We start from the raw sequence: 16,913 nt of genomic DNA, 5'->3' as shown, positions 1-16,913 counted from the left end.
CAGTTCAGTGTGCTCAAAGGAGACCCTCTAGGAGAGCTTGCAGAATTGGCTTTTTCAGCACCTCTCAAAGTTTACAAAGGTTTTTGTGCAATAGGAATAGCAAGTATATATATAACTGAGACAGGAGAACAGAGCCTTTCTTGTCTAAAACCAAGTCAGTTCCACAAAATAAAAGCTCATTTGGAGAATTCCTGGGCTCTGGGCGCCTATAGGGTGGGCAGGAGCTAGTCTGTTAGGGAAAAGACAAACTCATCACATGATCCCAAGCCTTCCCTGCAACAAGAAGACACTTGGCCAGGCCAAGAGGTGAAGTTCTTGTTTATTGTTGCAGCAACTCTTATACAGACATTAGCGTTCAGTTAAATAAAGGAAGATAGCACAGTAAATACATCACAACCCCAAACCGGATGACTGTGGCCACGGGACGGAGGAGGGAGGCAGGGACCAGTGACCAGACTGTCAAGGAAGTACATTCAGTGGGTGTGCGGTGTCCACATTCCAGGCTCACGTGTAGATATATTTTATTTATATATTTATTTATATTTATATATAGATCATTGAGTTTTGTGTATACAAAGAACGATATTGTTACAAATACAATACTATACTTCTCCCGACGCTTTACAATAATCTCTATTTCACCCTCTTTACAGAACAATAGTACAAGTTCATACTCTAGGTGCTGTGCTAAGTATGTACAAGAAATATCATTCCCACACAGTCCTCACACACTGCCTTGATGGAGGGGAAGAAAGATCGAGTCGTGTGTGTGCTCAAGTCGACCCAGGCCAGGGAAGGAGACACATGAAACTCAAACCAACAGGTGGCCTGTGAATGTGAGTAAACACATCTAAGGAGGGGCAGCCCCTGGTTGTAAACATTGGTAACGGCTACACCACTGGGTCGAGGGACCCGGGAAGGGCTCTGTAGATGGTTTTCATCTGTGTGTGGGAGGTGTTGGTGCCCACAGGGTGAGGGGGGCAGAGGAGCGATGGGGGAGGTAGTAGGTTACTCTGGGACTCCCTGAAGGCGGTGTTGATGGGCAATGTTCAGAAAGCAAACCCGTGCGCAGGGACCCGGCACCCCGCGATGCGCTCCTAGGAGCCTGCTCTGGCAAGGGAAGGTGTCGCTGGAGAAGTGGGCTCCAGGCATTGGTCTTTGGGGGTTTCTTCCTCTCATGAACCCAAGGCTGATGGTGGCTCCCTGAAATGCTCACATTGGAGAAAAGGCAGGGTGGGTTCTTGTGCCTCTGCCTGGACCAGGAGGGGGAGGTGAATGTGGGAGTCCAACCCCAAAGCTGAGCCACCAGCACGCCCTGGAGGAGCAGCCACAGTGGCTCTGTGCCCTCGTAGCATTTGGGAAGGCTGCCTTGTACATAGCCTTCCCGTTAAACAGGGTATTTAGATATTTACATATATAACTATATATACTGGGATGACAGAAAGGGAAGACCGCCACTTCTCTTGGGACTTTCAAAAAATCTAGCAACTTGCTTTTAAGACTGTGGCTGCTGGAGTGACCATACCTAGGTTCACTCCCTTGCCCCAGTGGTAGCAGGAAAAAGAACCCACTTCAGCTGGGTGGACCTGTACCGAGCTCCAGCAACTTCCACTCACTGGGTGTGAAGACACACCTGGATTAATACAAAAGAATGTGGCGGAGAAATCTTCTCACTCTAATGTTACAATGTCAGTCCTCTAGGAGAGCTTGCAGAATTGGCTTTTTCAGCACCTCTCAAAGTTTACAAGGTTTTTGTGCAATAGGAATAGAAACTATATTCTCTCCTTGAGGTGAAGATACATAACCGTTATGTGCAGGTTGTACAGGGACTCACTACTGGAGTTCTGTCCCCTGGCCAGTCATGGGTGGGCCTCTGTGGTGCTGCCCAGGTGCCTAGGGACAGACAGGCATGAGCCCCTACAATGATTTTCCAAGGCTGCTGATGCCTGAAATACCACCGCTAACACTTCATTCCTGTTCTATCCACTCTTATTGGCAGAGGAAAGATGAACTGGCTGATGACTCTTAAGTGTCTCATTGTATCACCAGATACTCTACAGCAAATGGAGAACCCAGGCCATGGTTCCTTCCTGGTCCTCACGTTTGTGATGGGTTGACTTTGGGGCTGGTCTCCCAGCAACATTCTGTAAAGCATCCTTCAAAGAAGTCCTGGGGAGCTTTATGGCCCATCCCAGAGCCCCTGGCCCCACCGCGTGCCACTCTCTACAGCAGCGGAAGTCCCTTTCCCCACAGGGCACCTGGGCAGCCAGCGGCCTCCCTTCCTCCCTTCCTCAGGGCTCCTTTGTAGCACAGTGAAACTGAGAGTTCCACTGCTTGTTCCTGTCAAGCATTGAGCTTCCCTAATTCTAAGCAGAAAACTCAGAAGGTACAGAGATCTCGCGGAATTGATCACAGAGCTCTCTGGTTGAAGTCTCTTGTCCCTAATCTTGTTATAGTCACTTTTCTCCCCCTTAGAATCCCTCCATTCTCTCTATAAATACATGCTACCCAACCTTTGCTCACTGAGTTCCTATTTCCATAGACACAACATAAATATCTCGGATGCAGAGAACAGGGACTATATTAATTACAAAATATAATAGTTTCTCTTCCCCTGTCTCTACTGAGGTCATGAATGAAACAAAACAAAAGCAAAGCCACATCACACCTCACATGAAAACAAAATGCTCTTTGGACCAAGTGAAAACTGGCTCAGAATTATAATATTACTAAAATATCTACACTGAACTGAGACGGAAGCATAAATATGAGGCACCTGATGAAAACATGGAACAATTCCACACCAGCCAAAAATGCTCTCAGGCCCACAAGGCAGCAAGAGGGTGTTTATGGGCCACATCTGGGGATTCTGAGGCATAACTTGAGGTTGCTATTGTCTCCTTAATTTTGTGGCTTATGTACTGTTCTGGCCTTTCCAATATCACATCTGCCTAGTGGCCCTGAGCAGAGAAGAACGTTGGTCTTGCCTTGGGCCAGGAAACAAGACACAATTGCACCTGCAGCTTGCCTTCTGGGGAACAGTCCCTCCTTACCAGACTCCTGGGATGTGTGTTCGGCGGGGAGGGGAGTCCAGGAGGAGGATGCTTTAAGCCAAAGTGGTGCTGGAGGGGCTGGGCCTCAGCGCAGAGAGGGCAGGTCTCTCAGGACGAGGCTGAGCAGCCCCTGCCTGCCTGGCCACCTGCCAGGGAAGGGGCCTCCCAGAGAGGTGGGTTTCCAGGGGATCTGTGTGCCTAATCTTCAACTTGTCTCATTGGTGGTGGGAGCAGGGAAGGGTGATATGCAAATGGGACTGTGTGTGTGTGTGAGAGAGAGAAGCAGACAGTACCTGCCTGTGTTTATCTAATGGTTGATAACTTGAGGACAACCTGGTAAAGCTTCAGATGCCCCATGAATTGCCAAGCTCTCTGTGACACTATGGTGTCCTTGCCCAAGGCAGTTATTTCCCCTTTTATCCTGGGGTGAGAAGGCTCATATTAGAAAACACACAAACATTGAAATTAAAACTAGCAATAGAAGAGGTTTAAGGTTGGCTCAGAGATTCTGGGAGGAAATAATGTATGGTGCCCCAAATACATGGCAGGCAGTTCATAACCTTAATGATGTGGGCTGGCCCTGGGTACTACATTCCCACAGATAAACTCAGAGAGCAGAGATCAGCAACTGGGTTTTAGGCACTGCTGAATCAGCTGCTTCGCTGCCCCGTGAGCTCCTTCTAAGAGGTCTGCACCTCTTGGGAAGGGAGGATTCTCCCTTAGGCAGTGACAGCCCACCCCTGGACACACCCAGAAGGCCTTCCAGGATGGTCCTGGGTCAGTACCAGGTGGGTGCTGGCTGTTCTCCATCCTCAAGGGAGTGCATTTGAAACTTCCCTGGTATTAAAAAAAAAAAAAAACAAATCGGAGAGAGTAAAGAGGTCCTTGTGGATTCTTCTCTTCCTGTGTAAAACCAAACGCTGGGCGCGAGAGGGGAATGTCTCAGTGGACACAGGGATGCAGCACGAGAAACACAACCACGATGAGGAGAGTCCTCCATGCATGCCACCGCGTGCGGCCGCGGTCAGATGTAAACGGGCTGCTCCTGGGCCGTCAGCAGCCTGTACATCGCGGCTGGCATTGTCTTCATATGAATCTGAGGGTAAAGAACACACTTTAGTGGGGGCTGAGGCTAGGGGCTGGCTGCGTGGGCACTGCCCAAAGCTGGCCAGAGAGGCAGTGCCTTTCCCATAGAGGGCTTTGAAGATACTCCCCTACTGCCCAGCCACCACCAGGGACCTGACCCAGGGTGGCCTCCAGGAAGAGTGGAATCCACTGACTTTCTCAAAAGCTTAGGGGTGACAGAAATGAACAAAAAAACCAAGCAAGGCTTATTTCTCAGTCAAATGCTCTATCTCTCACCAGACTCTACCCTTTTAAAAGCAAGAACTTTGATAATGGAGGGAGAAGGGCTCCAGGCTTCTTAGGGCACCTGCCTCCCTCACCTCTCTTGGCAGATGAGGCAAGGATGACAAATCAGCCCTAGAACAGCAGTGATGATTGACAGCAGTGATGACTGACAGCAGTGATGACTGACTGATAGCAGTGATAACTGACAGCACTGATAAGTGAATGACAGCAGTGATGAATGACAGCAGTGATGACTGATAGCAGTGATGAATGGCAGCAGTGATGACTGACAGCAATGATGACTGACAGCAGTGATGACACGTTATGCCACACTGCACTGGGGTCACACCTCTGGAGGGCCACTTTGATTTGACTTGAGTCTAAGACTTAAATCTTTTAAAAACATTTGGGGAGATTAACTGGGGAAAATGGAGGCAACTTAGGCGGCCATACAGAAAAGCAACAGAAAGCTGAGTGTTAAAAAGAGAAGGTGAGCACATCAGATGAAAGAGAAGGCTGAGGGGGATTTGATTCCATTTCATGGAGGAGCTCCCAGACAACTGCTTGCTAATGGGTTTGGTATTTGGTCAGACACAGGTCTGCTTGTTGGGGAATGTTCAGGATTGGAAACTCAGGGAGCTTTCCTGGAAGGTCTGCTTAGGGCCATGGTGAGCATATGAGGCAGGGGCACCAGACGCGGCCCTCAGCACCACCCTCAGCCCCGAACCTCTCCTACCTCCCCAACAGCATTGGAGAGAATGTGGACGATCTTCTCGTGGGGGGTGGCCACGACGCTCTGTCCATTGATTTCAATGATCCGGTGCCCCACACGGACGCCTCCTCTCTCAGCTATTCCCCCTCGCATGAGGCTGCAGATCTGCCAGAGTCAAAGGCGGAGTTACCCTCATTGCAGACAGTGCAGTAGGGCTGGAAGGCCGTCTTTCCTGAAAGCCCCCCGCCCCCACACTCTGCTCTTGGAGAAGCTGACATGGTTAGGCTTTGGGCATTTAACTCTCTTAGTGTCTTTTCACAAAAAAATAGGTGCTGTCAGCCCACATGGTCACCTTGTTCATGCGGCTTGCACAGAGACTGTAGCACATCACTGGTTTTTATGGCACACTGAATTCTACTTCTCATCCCAGCTGGGGCTGGGTAAAAAGGGCCATTTGGGTCTGTTGCAGAGTCGCCAGTGTTTTCAAACTGTCAGCCTGTGTGACACAGGTTAGTGTTAGTTACCGTAGTCATGACTGGGACTCAAGCACTCAAGTGTTTAATGCCAGCAGACTGTTTTTAGGGTCATGATTGCCTGAGCCGCCATGGGGCTGGAACTCCACTCTGTGTTCTGAAATGTGGCTGGCTGCCGGGGAGAGACTCCTTTAGAACTTCCCAATTCAGCGGCCCCTATTCAAACTCCCTTCCCGCAGAAAAGACAGTGAGGCTGGATTTTGTGATGGCACAGCCAGGTACCACAGTGACCCGACGTTGCAGGTGGGGCTGATGGGCCCTCCACCCACACCTCACACACACTACAACATAACTTTTCCCAAAAGAGTAGGTCTGAATTTACTAAGTTGGCTTTTCATTCCAGACCATGCGCCTTTATTTAAAAGTGGATGCAGACAAGATTGCAAGTGACATCTTGCAGCAACATGCTGTGTGATTCTGTGAGTGTGTGGCCCAGCTGCTCTCTCAGCTAGATCTGGGGTTAAAATATTCCTTAGGTGTTTTCCCAGTGGACCCACACGTGTTAACAACTCCTTGTTCATATCTGAACTTTTAATACTGTTTAACTATGAACAAAGCAAACAAGTACAAGTACAAACCAATGAAAAGATGATCTCAGAGCTAAACTGTAAAGAGTCACCCTAGGTCCTCTCCTAATAGGCAAACTAGGCTACTCAGGTACAAAGAATGCAGGAAGTGGGGCTGGATATTTCAACTCCAAATGGGAAGTTCAAGGGTATTTTTAAACCTTACAATGTATTTGGAATGATATTTTAATTACCTAGGACTCCCTTTTTTTTTTTTTTTTTTTTTTTTTTTTGAGACAGTCTTGTTCTGTCACCTAGGCTGGAGTGCAGTGGCATAATCTCTGCTCACTGCAACCTTTGCCTCCCAAGTTCAGGTGATCCTCCTGCCTCACCCTCCTGAGTATCTGGGATTACAGGTGCCTGCCACCACACCTGGCTAATTTTTGTATTTTTAGTAGAGACTAGGCTTTGCCATGTTAGCCAAGCTGGTCTCAAATTCCTGGCCTCAAGTGATCTGCCTGGCTTCGCCTGAAGGCCAAGGTTTGAAGGATCACTCAAATACCAAACTGTTTGAGTCCCAGTTGTGACTGTGGGAACTGAGTCGGCCCCTGCACTCTACAGCCCCAGGCTTGGGAGTTAGCTGCTCTGCAGGACTCTGTGCAGCCAGGGTGGACAGCCTAGAGGCAAGGAGGCTCTTGGAGGGTGCATCCCAAACTCCCAAGCTGGCAGCCGGGAGGGCAGCCCTGCATGTCACAGAAACACTGGGTTCTGGGTGGGAATCTCTGCTGAAGGGACTCTGTCCAGAGAGGGAGCTGAGCCTGCTTCATCCACTCATACTCTTTCTTGATGGATTCCTTCAGGGAACAAACTGGTTTAAAAAAAAAAAAAAAAGTCAAAGACCCTGTAATTCCAGCACTTTGGGAGGCAGAGGCAGGCGGATCACAAAGTCTGCAGTTCAAGACCAGCCTGGCCAGTATGGTGAAACCCCATCTCTACTAAAAATACAAAAATTAGCTGGGCATGGTGGCGTGTGCCTGTAGTCCCAACTACTCAGGAGGCTGAGGCAGGAGAATCCCTTGAACCCAGGAGGCAGAGGTTGCAGTGAGCCGAGATGGTGCCACTGTACTCCATCTTAGACGACAGAGCGAGACTCCATCTCAATTAAAAAAACAAAAAAGGCCATGCTACATTTTTTTAAAGCATTCCAACAGATGTTTATTATTACTAAAATGTCCGTTTTAATTTTTTTATTATACTTTAAGTTTTAGGGGACATGTGCACAATGTATAGCTTTGTTACATATGTATCCATGTGCCACGTTGGTGTGCAGCACCCATTAACTCATCATTTAGCATTAGGTATATCTCCTAATGCTATCCCTCCCCCCTCCCCCCACCCAACAGTCCCTGGTGTGTGATGTTCCCCTTCCTGTGTCCAGGTGTTCTCATTGTTTGATTCCTACCTATGAGTGAGAACATGCGGTGTTTGGTTTTTTGTCCTTGCAATAGTTTGCTGAGAATGATGGTTTCCAGCTTCATCCACGTCCCTACAAAGGACATGAACTCATCATTTTTTATGGCTGCATAGTATTCCATGGTGGCTATGTGCCACATATTTTCTTAATCCAGTCTATCATTGTTGGACATTTGGGTTGGTTCCAAGTCTGCTATTGTGAATAGTGCCACAATAAACATACGTGTGCATGTGTCTTTACAGCAGCATGATTTATAATCCTCTGGGTATATACCCAGTAATGGGATGGCTGGGTCAAATGGTATTTCTAGTTCTAGATCCCTGAGGAATTGGCACACCAACTTCCACAATGGTTGAGCTAGTTTACAGTCCCACCAACAGTGTAAGAGTGTTCCTATTTCTCCACATCCTCTCCAGCACCTGTTGTTTCCTGACTTTTTAATGATGGCCATTCTAACTGGTATGAGATGGTATCTCATTGTGGTTTTGATTTGCATTTCTCTGATGGCCAGTGATGATGAGCATTTTTTCATGTGTTTTTTGGTTGCATAAATGTCTTCTTTTGAGAAGTGTCTGTTCATGTCCTTTGCCCACACTTGATGGGGTTTTTTTTTTTCTTGTAAATTTGTTTGGGTTCATTGTAGATTCTGGATATTAGCCCTTTGTCAGATGAGTAGGTTGCAAAAATTTTCTCCCATTCTGTAGGTTGCCTGTTCACTCTGATGGTGGTTTCTTTTGCTGTGCAGAAGCTCCTTAGTTTAATTAGATCCCATTTGTTAATTTTGGCTTTTGTTGCCATTGCTTTTGGTGTTTTAGACATGAAGTCCTTGCCCATGCCTATGTCCTGAATGGTATTGCCTAGGTTTTCTTCTAAGGTTTTTATGGTTTTAGGTCTAACATTAAAGTCTTTAATCCATCTTGAATTAATTTTTGTATAAGGTGTAAGGAAGGGATCCAGTTTCAGCTTTCTACATATGGCTAGCCAGTTTTCCCAGCACCATTTATTAAATAGGGAATCCTTTCCCCATTGCTTGTTTTTGTCAGGTTTGTCAAAGATCAGATAGCTGTAGATATGAGATTATTTCTAAGGGCTCTGTTCTGTTCTATTGCTCTATGTCTCTGTTTTGGTACCAGTACCATGCTGTTTTGGATACTGTAGCCTTGTAGTATAGTTTGAAGTCAGGTAGCGTGATGCCTCCAGCTTTGTTCTTTTGGCTTAGGATTGACTTGGTGATGCAGGCTCTTTTTTGGTTCCATATGAACTTGAAAGTAGTTTTTTCCAATTCTGTGAAGAAAGTCATTGGTAGCTTGATAGGGATGGCATTGAATCTATAAATTACCTTGGGCAGTATGGCTATTTTCATGATATTGATTCTTCCTACTCATGAGCATGGAATGTTCTTCCATTTGTTTGTATCCTCTTTTATTTCATTGAGCAGTGGTTTGTAGTTCTCCTTGAAGAGGTCTTTCACATCCCTTGTAAGTTGGATTCCTAGGTATTTTATTCTCTTTGAAGCCATTGTGAATGGGAGCTCACTCATGATTTGGCTCTCTGTTTGTCTGTTATTGGTGTATAAGAATGCTTGTGATTTTTGCACATTGATTTTGTATCCTGAGACTTTGCTGAAGTTGCTTATCAGCTTAAGGAGATTTTGGGCTGAGACAATGGGGTTTTCTAGATATAAAATCATGTCATTTGCAAACAGGGACAATTTGACCTCCTCCTTTCTTAATACCCTTTATTTCCTTCTCCTGCCTGATTGCCCTGGCCAGAACTTCCAACACTATGTTGAATAGGAGTGGTGAGAGAGGGCATCCCTGTCTTGTGCCAGGTTTCAAAGGGAATGCTTCCAGTTTTTGCCCATTCAGTATGACATTGGCTGTGGGTTTGTCATAGATAGCTCTTATTATTTTGAGATATGTCCCATCAATACCTAATTTATTGAGAGTTTTTAGCATGAAGGGTTATTTAATTTTGTCAAAGGCCTTTTCTGCATCTATTGAGATAATCATGTGGTTTTTGTCTTTGGTTCTGTTTATATGCTGGATTACGTTTATTGATTTTCATATGTTGAACCAGCCTTGCATCCCAGGGATGAAGCCCACTTGGTCATGGTGGATAAGCTTTTTGATGTGTTGCTGGATTCAGTTTGCCAGTACTTTATTGAGGATTTTTGCATCAATGTTCATCAAGGATATTGGTCTAAAATTCTCTTTTCTTGTTGTGTCTCTGCCAGGCTTTGGTATCAGGATGATGCTGGCCTCATAAAATGAGTTAGGGAGGATTCCCTCTTTTTCTATTGATTGGAATACTTTCAGAAGGAATGGTACCAGTTCTTCCTTGTACCTCTGGTAGAATTTGGCTGTGAATCCATCTGGTCCTGGACTTTTTTTGGTTGGTAAGCTATTAATTGTTGCCTCAATTTCAAAGCCTGTTATTGGTCTATTCAGAGATTCAACTTCTTCCTGGTTTAGTCTTAGGAGAGTGTATGTGTCCAGGAATTTATCCATTTCTTCTAGATTTTCTACTTTATTTGCATAGAGGTGTTTGTAGTATTCTCTGATGGTAGTTTCTATTTCTGTGGGATCAGTGGTGATATCCCCTTTGTCATTTTTTATTGCATCTATTTGATTCTTCTCTGTTTTCTTCTTTATTAGTCTTGCTAGTGGTCTATCAATTTTGTTGGTCTTTTCAAAAAACCAGCTCCTGGATTCATTGATTTTTTGAGTTTTTTTTTGTGTCTCTATTTCCTTCAGTTCTGCTCTTAGTTATTTCTTGCCTTCTGCTAGCTTTTGAATGTGTTTGCTCTTGCTTTTCTAGTTCTTTTAATTGTGATGTTAGGGTGTCAATTTTAGATCTTTCCTGCTTTCTCTTGTGGGCATTTAGTGCTATAAATTTCCCTCTACACACTGCTTTGAACGTGTCCCAGAGATTCTGGTATGTTGTGTCTTTGTTCTCGTTGGTTTTAAGGAACATCTTTATTTCTGCCTTCATTTTGTTATGTACCCAGTAGTCATTCTGGAGCAGGTTGTTCAGTTTCCATGTAGTTGAGTGGTTCTGAGTGAGTTTCTTAATCCTGAGTTCTAGTTTGATTGCACTGTGGTCTGAGAGACAGTTTGGTACAATTTCTGTTCTTTTACATTTGCTGAGGAGTGCCTTACTTCCAACTATGTGGTCAATTTTGGAATAGGTGTGGTGTGGTGCTGAAAAGAATGTATATTCTGTTGATTTGGGGTGGAGAGTTCTGTAGATGTCTATTGAGTCTGCTTGGTGCAGAGCTGAGTTCAATTCCTGGATATCCTTGTTAACTTTCTGTCTCGTCGATATGTCTAATGTTGACAATGGGGTGTTAAAATCTCCCATTATTATTGTGTGGGAGTCTAAGTCTCTTTGTAGGTCACTCAGGACTTGCTTTATGAATCTGGGTTCTCCTGTATTGGGTGCATATATATTTAGGATAGTTAGCTCTTCTTGTTGAATTGATCCCTTTACCATTATGTAATGGCCTTCTTTGTCTCTTTTGATCTTTGTTGGTTTAAAGTCTGTTTTATCAGAGACTAGGATTGCAACCCCTGCCTTTTTTTGTTTTCCGTTTGCTTGGTAGATCTTCCTCCCTCCCTTTATTTTGAGCCTGTGTGTGTCTGTGCACGTGAGATGGGTTTCCTGAATACAGCACACTGATGGGTCTTGACTCTTTATCCAATTTGCCAGTCTATGTCTTTTAATTGGAGCATTTAGCCCATTTACATTTAAAGTTAATAATGTTATGTGTGGATTTGATCCTGTCATTATGATGTTAGCTGGTTATTTTGCTCGTTAGTTGATGCAGTTTCTTCCTAGCCTTGATGGTCTTTACCATTTGGCTTGTTTTTGCAGTGGCTGGTAACAGTTGTTCCTTTCATGTTTAGTGCTTCCTTCAGGAACTCTTTTAGGCCAGGCCTAGTGGTGACAAAGTCCCTCAGCATTTGCTTGTCTGTAAAGGATTGTATTTCTCCTTCACTTATGAAGCTTAGTTTGGCTGGATATGAAATTCTGGGTTGAAAATTCTTTAAGAATCTTGAATATTGGCCCCCTCTCTCTTCTGGCTTGTAGAGTTTCTGCCGAGAGATCAGCTGTTAGTCTGATGGGCTTCCCTTTGTGGGTAACCCGACCTTCCTCTCTGGCTGCCCTTAACATTTTTTCCTTCAACTTTGTTGAATCTGACAATTATGTGTCTTGGAGTTGCTCTTCTCGAGGAGTATCTTTGTGGCATTCTCTGTATTTCCTGAATTTGAATGTTGGCCTCCCTTGCGAGATTGAGGAAGTTCTCCTGGATAATATCCTGCAGAGTGTTTTCCAACTTGGTTCCATTCTCCCCGTCACTTTCAGGTACACCAATCAGACGTAGACTTGGTCTTTTCACATAGTCCCATATTTCTTGGAGGCTTTGTTTTTTTTTTTTTTTTTATTCTTTTTTCTCTAAACTTCTCTTTACACTTCATTTCATTCATTTCATCTTCCATCGCTGATACCCTTTCTTCCAGTTGATTGCATCGGCTACTGAGGCTTGTGCATTTGTCACGTAGTTCTCGTGCTATGGTTTTCAGCTCCATCAGGTCCTTTAAGGACTTCTCTGCATTGGTTATTCTAGTTATCCATTCGTCTAATTTTTTTTCAAAGTTTTTAACTTCTTTGCCATTGGTTCGACCTTCCTCCTTTTGCTTGGAGTAGTTTGATCTTCTGAAGCCTTCTTCTCTCAACTTGTCAAAGTCATTCTCTGTCCAGCTTTGTTCCATTGCTGGTGAGGAGCTGTGTTCCTTTGGAGGAGGAGAGGTGCTCTGATTTTTAGAGTTTCCAGTTTTTGTGCTCTGTTTTTTCTCCATCTTTGTAGTTTTATCTACCTTTGGTCTTTGATGGTGGTGACGTACAGATGGGTTTTTGGTGTGGATGTCCTTTCTGTTTGTTAGTTTTCCTTCTAATAGTCAGGACCCTCAGCTGCAGGTCTGTTGGAGTTTGCTGGAGGTCCACTCCTGATCCTGTTTGCCTGGGTATCAGCAGTGGTGGCTGCGGAACAGCGGATATTGGTGAACCGCAAATGATGCTGCCTGATCTTTCCTCTGGAAGTTTTGTGTCAGAGGAGTACCCGGCCGTGTGAGGTGTCAGTTCGCCCCTACTAGGGGGTGCCTCCCAGTTAGGCTACTTGGGGGTCAGGGACCCACTTGAGGAGGCAGTCTGCCCGTTCTCAGATCTCCAGCTGCATGCTGGGAGAACTACTACTGTCTTCAAAGCTGTCAGATAGGGACATTTAAATCTGCAGAGGTTATTGCTGTCTTTTGGTTGTCGGTGCCCTGCCCCCAGAGGTGGAGCCTACAGAGGCAGGCAGGCCTCCTTGAGCTGTGGTGGGCTCCACCCAGTTTGACCTTCCCAGCCACTTTGTTTACCTACTCAAGCCTAGGCAATGGCGGGCGCCCCTCCCCCAGCCTCACTGCTGCCTTGCAGTTTGATCTCAGACTGCTGTGCTAGCAATTAGCGAGGCTCTGTGGACGTAGGACCCTCCAAGCCAGGTGTGGCATATAATCTCCTGGTGTGCCGTTTGTTAAGCCCATTTGAAAAGGGCAGTATTAGGGTGGGAGTGACCGGATTTTCCAGGTGCCGTCTGTCACCCCTTTCTTTGACTAGGAAAGGGAATTCCCTGACCCCTTGTACTTCCCAGGTGAGGCGATGCCTCGCCCTGCTTCGGTTCGTGCACAGTGCACTGCACCCACTGTCCTGTACCCACTGACCGGCACTCCCCAGTGAGATGAACCCGGTACCTCAGTTGGAAATGCAGAAATCACCCGTCTTCTGCGTTGCTCACACTGGGGGCTGTCGACTGGAGGTGTTCCTATTCGGCCATCTTGGCACCACCCCCCTGGCCATGCTACGTTTTTATTTGTCAACATTGTGGAAAAGGGTGTGGAAGGTGTTCTACTTACAATTCCATTCTGGACGCTGAAACCCAGCTGGTAGCGAAGGTCTGGTCTTCTGATTAAAACGGTGGTCACCGGAGGACATCTCACAATATTCAGCTTGACTCGGGACTGATTCTTTAAGCCCTTAAACATGAATAAAGTACAGTGGGTATGGTGACCACTGAGGCAGACAGAATAAACAAAAGCAAGCAGCACCAAAGGCAAAAGAAGCTGCACTGAGTCTTCCGAAGGACCCTGGTACTGCAGGCCTCCGGTGCCCAGGCTGGTACATACAGTCACTGCTCGGCTTCACCTACCCAAGGCTAAGATGCCACATGGTGCAGATGGAACCCTCTCAACCCTTGCACAGATGGGGTTCCTGTGGGCAATGCCTTCCTTTTGGGAAGTGGAAGTTCAAGGGATCTCATCAAAGTACTTGTGCAACTATGAGGAAGTGTCAGATGTCCTTTTTGGCTTCAAAGATGAAGGAGGCACACTATTTCCCCCAGCCAGGAGAAACATGAGTGGGAAATGGACTTTTCTTCTGAAAGGCAAACTCTAGCAATGACTCCTCTTCTAACAAAGGACATCTAATTCACAGCAACTGGCCTGATTCATCATGGCTCTCTTCTCTGGTCTCTGATGCTCCTCTTTCCCCTTCTTTCTGCCAGTTAGAGATTTTATAGCTGTCAACATTCCCACAGCAACTGGGGACTCCAATCAGTGTGTGCCTCCTTGGGAGAATGGGGAAGGTTGCAAGATGGGTGTTGATGGAGAAGGAAGGGGAAGAAATACGACTTGCAGACTGTTGTTTCATGATCCCTGATGACACACCTCTCCCTCTAAATTAAAATGGGGCGTAGAGGGAAAGCTGATCTTTGACTATAAAAAGGGACTAGTTTCAGAGACTATGTAGAAAGCTTCCACCTCTGTGTGGTCTGAGCTGAGCTCAGGCTCCTTCTCCTGTCCCCTGATCAGACTCACAGCAGTGACAGAAGCCCTGGTGTGCTCAGATGCATCTTTAGAAAACCATCACAAAGCTACACTTGCCCTCAATTGGGCGGTGGGAAGGTTTGCTCCTGCAGGCCCGACCACTGACTTGTCAGCTTCACCCTAGAGGAGGATGTCAGGCAAAAGGATCTCAGCCCTGAAACAAATGTCCATCTTCTAGTCTCCCCAGGGTGCCTGCTATGCCTCAACAAACTCCTCATTGCCAGATGGAGGAGAAGGAATGGCTGATAGCAGGTGCCTTCCCACCCCTTTCAAGTCATGGTATGCAGGAGAATCATGTTTGCATGCTGGGGTAAACAGACCACACTGCTGTAGCTGCAGGCCCTGCAGCCCCTGGCCCTGCTACAAGAGCTGAGGCAGCGGGGGTCAGAGCCCTCAGTGGGAAGCACCTGCCCAACTGGACTCCCATCTACAAGGCCAGCTGCCTGGGAAACTGCTCAAGGTCAGCTCCAGGCCCACTCCTCCAAAGGGAACTGTGGGGTGGGTGGGAGGAGAGGTGGGTAACTTTTCCTCCAGGAGAGAACAGCTACCAGGGAATGAGGAGGGACTCAGGAAAAAGGCAAGCTCTGTTCTATCTAAGCCCACGGTATTGCCTAGAGACAGCACCTGCTCAGTTCACAAGTGGGTCCAGTTTGCGCCCTCTACGAGTGAAGTGGAAAGAGAACCTGTAAAGAAGTGTCAAATCCAAGAAAAGTATGCATGAAGGGTGATCATCTGCCTCTTATTCTATAAATAGAATTCTGTAAATTCCACAGCCACTACCGCTGTCACTCCTTGACCAGTCTACCAAATCTTTTTCAGTGCGAGGTCAGGACTTACATTTCACATTTTAAAGATGAAGACACAGACACAGATTGCTTTGTCCAAGGGCTCTGTGGGGTCAGGACTGGAACTATGTATCCCTGCTCAGGCACCCTGCCTGGCAGAGGCGTGAAACTGGTGTTAGACAACTTCACTACAAACAGAATCTGTAGCAAGAGTGCTTCTTGGAGTGGCAGAAATGACCTACACTCCTTTTGTATCTGAGTTACAGGATATGCTTTAGATTGGGGGAGAGGTAGGGGCTATTTTGCCTCTGGTTATCCAGCTTTACTATCCTTGGCCAGCAAGTGTATACCAATGACTCTTAAACCCCACACAGCAGCAGCAGCAGCCCCTGGCCACTTTTTAGAAGTGCAAATTCTGGGCTCTACCCAAGCCCCACTGAATCAGAAAACCTAGGGGTGGGACCCAGGAATCTGTGGATGACAAGTCTCCCAGATGATTCAGGTGCATGCTCAATTTTGCGAACAACTGGTGTGGACTACTACTGCAGAACAATGAATGGCCTCATCTGCATCCAGGTTGGCTTAATTTCTCCATGGATGATTACACCCAAAGATGTCAATTTACTAGTCACACCTGCAGCCAGTGTGCTCAGTGAGAGCAGGCGCTGGCAAGGGTGGGGTGAGGGTGACATCTTGTGGGAAATTTTGTTTGCCCAGTCACTATACAGCTGACCCCTGGTCAGCCATCTGCATGTCTGTGTCATGCAGGAACACCCCTAAGATCACTGCTGCATCAAAACCCACCCTGATGATGAAACTAATTGAACCAAAATGACTGTAACTACCTGTCATTGAACACTCACTGTTGCCTGGCATTGACCTGGAAAGGACAGGAGCTGTCTCGTTTAATATGGTGGCCATAATTATTTCGATATTATAGAAGAGGAAACTGGGGCTCAGAGAGATTAAATGACTCACTCACATTCACACACAGCAAGATTCAATCCTAGGTCTGTCCGCATTCAAAACGCACAGTATTTCTACACCATAATGCCCCATATACACAACCGGAGAGGGGTATGTCTTTTGTGAATAAGGCTTGCTCCACAAAGACGACAGGGTCAGCCACAGAACAAATCTGTGTCCCCAAATTCCAGCCTTGAATTGGGGCCATCTATTTAGTTCATTTTCCTACGTGGCAAGAGTTTTTCGGGGTTCGTGGTCCTCATAATCCCCTACCCCCTGGCTTCCCCACTGACTTTTGGTTGTAGGTTGTGCTCCTAATGTGTGAATTTTGATGGAACTCAATTTCCCCGCCATCAGCATCTGCTCCCCCCGTGCTCTGAATTCCTCTGCTTTCTGCAGGACTTGAGCCTCCCCATGGCTGTCACTCAGCTTGTGGCCTCGATGTACCATGCGACTTGGCATTCACATTCATGTGGCATCTCCTGGTGGTTTTGGAACATCTCCAGGGAACTGCTCTGGTTAGGGAAATGATTCCAAAGCACAGCAATGGAATGAGTGTGATTCTCCCTGGGGAAATGAACATCTATGAAGGATCCAGGCCTTCCATATGC

General features: G+C 46.4%; 1 protein-coding gene across 4 annotated transcripts in view; it reads right to left on the bottom strand.

Annotated features, from left to right (window-relative positions):
• Positions 1–301: 301 nt before the first annotated feature.
• Positions 302–16,913, bottom strand: part of APBA1 (amyloid beta precursor protein binding family A member 1) — a 265,234-nt gene continuing 248,622 nt past the window's right edge. For all 4 annotated transcript variants that reach the window (XM_055272323.2, XM_055272322.1, XM_055272326.1 and 1 more), the window contains 3 exons: positions 13,583–13,702; positions 5,140–5,280; positions 302–4,149 (listed from right to left, as the gene is read on the bottom strand). In XM_055272323.2, coding sequence (XP_055128298.1) covers positions 4,078–4,149; positions 5,140–5,280; positions 13,583–13,702 — 333 coding nt within the window. In that variant the 3' untranslated portion in view covers positions 302–4,077. The remainder of the gene's footprint in view (positions 4,150–5,139; positions 5,281–13,582; positions 13,703–16,913) is intronic.

Source organism: Symphalangus syndactylus, chromosome 3 (genome assembly GCF_028878055.3).
Source record: "Symphalangus syndactylus isolate Jambi chromosome 3, NHGRI_mSymSyn1-v2.1_pri, whole genome shotgun sequence".
Taxonomy (NCBI): Eukaryota; Metazoa; Chordata; class Mammalia; order Primates; family Hylobatidae; genus Symphalangus; species Symphalangus syndactylus.
This window is presented reverse-complemented; position numbering and strand designations above follow the sequence as displayed.